The following is a 7,639-nucleotide window of genomic DNA, read 5'->3' on the forward strand; positions in this document are numbered from 1 at the left end:
AAACAGTAGTGACTAAAAATACACTAGTGCCGGACAAGACCTAAGTGGTGTGTGATATTTCTCCTGACACGCAAAGTTGGGCTCGATTGGCCGCGCTTAAAACTCGGGAAATCGAACTGTATTGTGCGAACCCAAGGACCAACGTATCACAAGTTGGATGAAGGGATGAATGACGAGGGAACCTTACATATCTTTTTTCTTGAGGCAAACATACTTGTATTCATACCATAGTAAGAAAATGCATAGAGGAAAGTGCATACAAATACAAGTGTACTACTCCTACTAGGAGGATACAAGATCTCTGTGGAACTTCACTATCGTAGTCGCCATCAGAGAAGGAAAAGACCTGCAACACTTCCCGCAAGATCGAAAATGGCACCATGGCTAAGAAGCTTTGAGAGCCGCTTCCATTGTAGCCCGCCGCGAGAGGCGGGATCTTGGTGACTATTAAGCCTCAATTACGGCCAGGAAAACACCCCGTACGTCATGGAAGCCCTAAAACTCTCAGGATTGTATTTGTACACCCCACCTGGCCGCAGATTCAGGGTCCCGGTATGCTTGGCAGGCCAAATGGCTGCCGGAAGCGAGGGGGGCACTGTTATCCAGTGAAAATGCGAAATCGCCTTGAACCGCCTTCTTCGCTTGCTATTGTTCTTTTAGATAGGGAGATAAAAGGTGCTTTTTTTTTTGTGCGGAAAAGAGATAAAACGGTGCTGAAACAATACTTCATTTAGGTATATATTTTTAGGTCAGCATATATTTGACGATCGATTCGAAAAAAGAATGAAAAATGCACTTCCTTGGCATTTCATTTCACGGAAATAAAATTTGTGGGTCACGGGAAAGACAGGATTCTGTGGGCCTATTGGCACACACGTATTTTTATTCTACTCCTCCTCCTAGGACTAGGAGCATCTGAAAAGTCTTCCCTGGGGGGCAGGTCGGCAGCAGGTGGCGCCGCTTTGCCCAAACCCTCCTCCAAACGCCCAAACCCCAAACACAGCCCAAGAGAGAGAGGCGAAGCGAGAGCCGCCGCGATGCAGCAAGCGATGTCCATGCCGCAGGGGGCGCCGGCGCCGGGGATGACTCCGGCGGGAGGACTCAGCACCGAGCAGATCCAAAAGGTACCCGCTTTCTCCGCCTCCTCTCGCGATGCGTGATAGGGTTCGCGTGCCTTCGTCGGTTTGGGTTTTGGCCTTTTTGGGAGTCTTCCGGGCTATAGATTTTATCCTTTTGCCCGGCCCTGATCAGTCGCGGTGTAAGTCTGGCGGATTAAGGGAGATGGCGTTTTTATTGGCCAATACTGATTCGATTTGAACGGCTTGTTTGATGCTAGTGATTTGGCGATTGAATAAATTAGTGTTCCCGTCAACTGATTCTACAAAATCGGTATTCCTGTCATCCCTATTTGGCCCTGCATTTCGTTGTGTATCTACGGTCGTCGTAGTGCCGTATTTTCTCAAAAAAAATTAGTTGTCTATCCTGTAAGTGTTGCTTTTCTTTTGTGCCTAGTTGTACTTAGTTATTAGGATGCATCCTTTACTGTTTCACTAGATTCAAACATGTTTGTTTTTTCTTTGCTTAATGCTGGTGAATGTTAATGGGTATATTGCTTACATGCGATGGGGTATGGTTTGTTTCATTCTACTGCAAAAGAATAAATAAAAAATCCACATTGTGCGGCCAAGTTGCTTTACTCCAGAAAAATGCGGTGAATAACTTAGGGTTACTACTTTTGAACTATTTTGTACATGCTCCAAGTTAACAAGGGAGCTCATGTTTGTGCAGCAAACTGATCTTACATTTTCACTTCATGAATTTTCTTGTATACTTTTGACTCCAAAATTCCAAATGGTCTTTAGTTCTTAAGTTTATGCTAAAGCTCTGTGGTTCTACTTCCTAGCCTTGTAATATGTGCATTGAGATATGCTAAAGAAATTGTGCATTGAGATGATTAAAAAATTAAAATCTTATGTCCTGATTTTTTCTTTGTATTCTCCGCAGAGCTATAGAACTTCCAAATGTGTACAATGTTGTTTTGTTTGTTTTATTGCCCACCTGGGCTTTCTACTTGAATGTACTAACTCCGTACATGCTCTGTGTCAATTATCCATTTCTCCTAATTGAGATTTTCCCTTTTGCAGTATCTTGATGAAAATAAGCAACTTATTTTGGCTATCTTGGAAAACCAGAACCTCGGAAAGTTGGCAGAATGTGCTCAGTATGTGATGGACTCAACCTCTTTTTCTTAAGCTTTTACAATTTGTATGTCTTTGTTTGGCTAAATGATGAGTCATCCTTCTTGGCGTGGCAGCACACACTTCCATTTGTGGAATGTTTCTTATGAGAAAAATATAACTATCTTGTTCTTGTTGTCATCTTCCTGTGGTATTAGTAATCTGTATTATTGCTAGCTAATACTCCCTCCGATCCATAATAAGTGTCTTTCATTTAGTACAACTTTGTATTAAAGTTGTACTAAATCAAAGACACTTATTATGGATCGGAGGAAGTATCAATTATTACGGTAAACTGCGATAGTCCTCGTTCGTTGTTATGGAACTGCAAATAAAATTGTGAGAAGCTAATGTGTCAAAGGAGTACATTTATTTTGGATCAATTATCCGTGGCATGCAACAAACAATGACATCTTAATAGCGAGGATACTTGTTTTGTTAGAGTGGAGAGTACAGGGAGGAGAGAGGAGAGGTGTGAACCCACCACCAACATTTTCTAAGTAGGAAATGTATTGGAACTGGCTGCTGGTCTAGTCTGTTAAGAGAAGTAAATGAAGCAGAGAAAAACTGGGCATAATAACATTTTGCAAATAAAATATCCAGTCAAGCAGCTAAGCTACAACCTACTAGTGAATTGGACCTGTGAACTCCACTTTAAAACCCTAGGCCTTTGCCACATGTGTTATGGTTGATACAGGTGTGGTTAGTCAGAATACACCACTCTTTTAATGAAACACCATTTCTGCTGAAAGTATATTCAGCAAAAGCACACGTACTAGAGATTCACGCATGGGACGTGTGGCATGGTATGTCTAATTTGGCTGTGTTGACCCTAACCAAGCTAGTTTTTTGTGTGTCATACGAGGAAATATATTGTACAAAACAATAATGTTGAACCACGGTTCAATCGTCTAGACCGCCAAACCAATTGGAAAAGGTTGAGCGGTTCCATCGCCCCGAGCAGCTTTTAGAAGTAACATGTCTGTATTAATGCCCTGTTTTAAAGCACCATTACAACAAGCGGACACACACTCCGCCACACCCAGTCACACAACACCTATCGAAGTCTGAGCTTCCTTGGCTTTAATAATGACAAAGTCTACACATGTGCTCCTCTATCGACGGGTACGTCGCCTAGCACTGTGTGCCTTGCAGCTTGGGGACATGCACATGGACTCTAATGTGGCGGTTGATCCCTAGCGGTTAGTGGTACAGCTGCCTCCAGCAACCATCCAAGCAACAAGTTGGTTCTCTGTGTTCCTTGATGCTCGGATTACCTTTGAAAAAGGTGTTATCATCGACCTTTATACCATACCTCTAGTGGATTTGGGCATTGTGCTTGGAACCCAATGCCTTGTGTAGTTGCGACGTTGGAACCATAAGTTCAGTGTCCTTTCCCTTCTCTATTTCGAAACCAGTGGCGAAGCCAGGGTCCAAAATTTGTGATGTCAATGTATCTTAATATGCCTGAAAATTGTGCGGACTAATGTATAATACTAGACAACATGAAGGTTATTTAGGAAAAGCTGTGATGTCACTTGACAGCACAGCTTTCATGTGGCACCGCCACTGTTCGAAACATGAGTATTCACGAGGGACATAACAGTGTGGGAGCAGTCAAGACTAGGAGGCAGTCACAATTATATCTTTTGTCTCTTGCAGGTCGGCTGTTGGCCAATGATGTAAAACCCATTTATTTGAACTTGGTGTGGTTTTCTAAGATGTCCATGATAGTTTTGTAGTCCCTCCATTAATTCCATAATATAAAGCGCATTAGGCTTCATTAAGACAGGACTTTGGCCAAGAATTACTCTATTGATATGTGGCTTGTAAGATATGAAATCACAACTATTAGTAAGTACTTTTGATAACAAATCTAACAATACCAATTTCATGTCACATAAACCACATAATATTTTTTGGTCAAAGCCTTTCTGACGAAACCGTATGCTTTATATTACGGAACAGATGGAGTTAGGTGCAGTTTAGTGAAATTTTTATTACTCTGATCTATTCGAAGTTTAGCTGCCTTACCTTATGCAGATCTTACTGTTTTGCCTCTGAAGCAAAATTGTTAACATTTTATGGGAATTACTGCTTCTAATGGTTGAAAGTGTTAGACATTATACCATGATTTAATGAAATTTATGTCAAATCATATACACTGTTTAATATTTTGGAACTGGTTGGGCAGTTCTCTTTCATGTTACATGGTATATATAGGTGATAACGTAACTGAATCATCCTTCAAAAATTGTTGCAATCAAATTCAAGTCATACATGGAGTCCGATATGGAAAACAATTAGCACTAATTAGTGGTTATCATCACTTTGAAGTGCCATAAAAGTGTCTTAACCTCAAAGGATTTCTGCTCATTTCCTCATTTATTTAGTGTATATATCTGGTTATTTCTTGTAACTCATGTTTTCCTTTATTATACCTCAGCCCTTGCTAATAAGTGTAACTCAAGAAAAAAAAAGGAATGTTGTACATGGTTGAGCCGACCGTTAAACATATGCTACTTACAAACATCATAGGTGTATCAGGCATATGTGTGCATGACTACATATATAATTGTCTCTGAAAAGGAATGTCATATAAAAGGAGTGAAGATATAGTTAATGCAACCTCGATCACTTTGAGAGTATCTCATCGACTCAGGATTAATGTATTTGGAGTGTAACATACTACTTGCTGATAAAACAAGTTGATAAATGGTAAGGTTTAAAGATTTGGTTGGAACTCCTCCATAATCCTATAAACTTGGCGAAAGAGAAACACCCGTATATCATAAATTAACCTGTCATTAGTTTTATATTCGAACATGAATGATTAAGGACATACTATTTGTGCACTGGCAGAGCCACCGCCTGGCTAGCTAGGGCAACTGCCCAGGCTCCAGCCCGTGACATACACTAGCAATTAGTGTTGATAAGTGATTTAAGGTTGATTTTGTTGGGCAAAATTCTAGGAGGGCTGCCGCATGCAGTATTTGCCCAGGCTTGGCGAGCGGGCTTGCTCCGCCCCTGTATTTGTGGGTGTAGATGTGCATTTATTCTCACAAGTGGACCCTGACACTAGGCACAGCATGTGTGGACCTGATGGTTAGGAATTTCCATCCATGACTAGTGTCCCTAGAGTACCCTGTTGCCATTCTTACGCATGCAATTGTCTACACCTTGATAATTTTTTTGAGGTGGTACACCTTCTAGAAGGTTGGAGAGACATGGAGGCTACGGTGTTAGAGGAGCAAGCAGCTATCCTAGAGTTCCATAAGAGCGTGTAGGCAGGCAGCGGCAGTTTTCTTACATCATCTTTGCAGTTTTTGGCAATAGTGGACCTCATTGCTAACCTCCTAGTACCGGTAGGCGATAGCCCCATTCTCGGCTAGCTCGTCGTCTCCTCACAGTTGGATGATGAGATAATGATCTTCAGTTCTTCACCTTGTCGACAGAGCAGATGATGATTGCTAGTAGGCTGGGTGGAGAGGAGGGATGATGGGAGCCATGAATGGACTAATCTCATGCAGCAAGACTGATTGTTTTGGGCATGGGAGGCGGATAAGTTAGCATCTAGTTTTTCTTGGCAGGCAAATCAAAGGGCTCACAAAGTCCGACGCTAGACCCACACAACCTATCAGTATTTGACAGAAATAATTATCCTTGAGCCCATGCTTCTTAGTACTTCTTGTACTTGCCAAATAATAACCGCTTCCATGGACCTGGAGTTCCCAGGCTGTGCAACAAGCTTACACCTTCATATAAATCAAGATACGTCTCGTCCGACTGCAGCACCTCTTCTCATGCCAACCCTCTTGCCTTTGTCTGCACCACCCAGACTACAACCATCACCTCCGCACTCAACACATTTTTCAAATTTGCACTAAAACCACGACAAGTATTTAGGAACGGAGGGAGTACCAAATTTATTTTCATGTAACCATGTGTGTATATGTCCTGTTTGCCCGTGAGCACTATATCTGACCCAGTGTTGCTAACTAACTCACATTTTTTATTTTATGACTGTAGAAGGCAATTATGTTCTCTGTTGTTAGTCTATAATCTTTTTAGTTGGGCCATGCTATCTGATTTGTTTCTTTTTTCTAATCTACCTGGAATTAAATATTGCTTGTGTTCTAGAATTGTAGTAGATTGATGCAATTAATAAGATTTCAGATCCACTTATCCATAGCAATATTTGCTTATGTTAATGTGGGTTTTCTTCTTAAATGAAAAAATACAGCAATTTAATCTCCCGTGTAACTTTCAGGTATCAAGCCCAGCTTCAGAAGAATCTCTTGTATTTGGCTGCAATTGCTGATACCCAGCCACAGACCTCTGTCAGCCGTCCTCAGGTTAGTCATGTCCCAGGCTTGCTATATACTTTCTGCTACATGCACTCATGTTATTTCTGCATACAGATGGCGCCACCTGGTGCATCGCCAGGTGCAGGTCATTACATGTCACAGGTGCCAATGTTCCCTCCAAGGACCCCTCTAACACCACAGCAGATGCAAGAGCAGCAGCTGCAGCAGCAGCAGCAAGCTCAGTTGCTTCCATTCTCTGGTCAGATGGTTGCGAGACCTGGGGTTGTCAATGGCATGCCCCAGTCTATGCAAGTTGAACCACCCCATGCTGCAGCAATGAGGCTAGATGCAGGTGGGGCCACTTCCGAACCCTCTGGCACTGACAGCCACAGGAGCACTGGAGCTGATAATGATGGCGGAAGCGATTTGGCTGATCAATCCTAAGAAAGCTATGAGCTACCTTTTAGGCTGCAGAATGCTCTACCATGGTACCATCCCGACTGAAGAGAGGATCATTCCGGTGCCCTTCAATGATAAGTGGCCGCGATCTTCACGTGGATGGCGACTAGTAGTGGTTATGTTTACCTTTGCGTTTCCAGTCTGTAGAACAAACCTAGATTGTGGTATCTGTTGTGCCGTTCTTGACTTTCTGCAGTGTTGTCCGTCTGTATCCATTTTGTATGGAATAATATGTGCCGGTTGTTTCTTCGTCATGGTGGTTGTCTGCCAACTAGATGGTAGTGTAAAATACTGAAATGGTGATCAAAATTTTCTCCCGTCAGATACTTCTCTCCAGCTATTGAGGTAGTATGACTTTGTTATTGAAGAATGGTTCACTTTTTCACTAAGCACTCAAAGTAGTATGTGACTGTTACTTAAAGAATTTCCCCGGATAAGAGCGACTTTTTGTTGAAGCTAGTTATGATTATTTATTTATTTTTGTGAAGAATCTAGTTATGAATTTATGGTACTACCTTCCTCCGATCCATATTAGTTGTCTCAAATTTGTCCAAATATTGATGTATCTATGTTTAAAAAGCACCGATACATGTAATATTTTGACATTCCGGCCAGGTCGGGCTTTTGTAGCAGAGC

At 41.9% G+C, this 7,639-nt stretch overlaps 1 protein-coding gene across 1 annotated transcript; it reads left to right on the forward strand.

Annotated features, from left to right (window-relative positions):
• The first annotated feature begins 903 nt into the window (after positions 1-903).
• LOC100826476 (GRF1-interacting factor 3) lies at positions 904-7,392 on the forward strand. The gene is made up of 4 exons (XM_003576116.3): positions 904-1,124; positions 2,145-2,221; positions 6,508-6,592; positions 6,659-7,392. The coding sequence occupies exons 1-4, from the start codon at positions 1,038-1,040 to the stop codon at positions 6,986-6,988; spliced, it is 579 nt and encodes a 192-aa protein (XP_003576164.1). The 5' UTR covers positions 904-1,037; the 3' UTR covers positions 6,989-7,392.
• The last annotated feature ends 247 nt before the right edge of the window (positions 7,393-7,639 follow it).

The sequence above is a fragment of the Brachypodium distachyon genome, chromosome 4 (assembly GCF_000005505.3).
Source record: "Brachypodium distachyon strain Bd21 chromosome 4, Brachypodium_distachyon_v3.0, whole genome shotgun sequence".
Taxonomy (NCBI): domain Eukaryota; kingdom Viridiplantae; phylum Streptophyta; class Magnoliopsida; order Poales; family Poaceae; genus Brachypodium; species Brachypodium distachyon.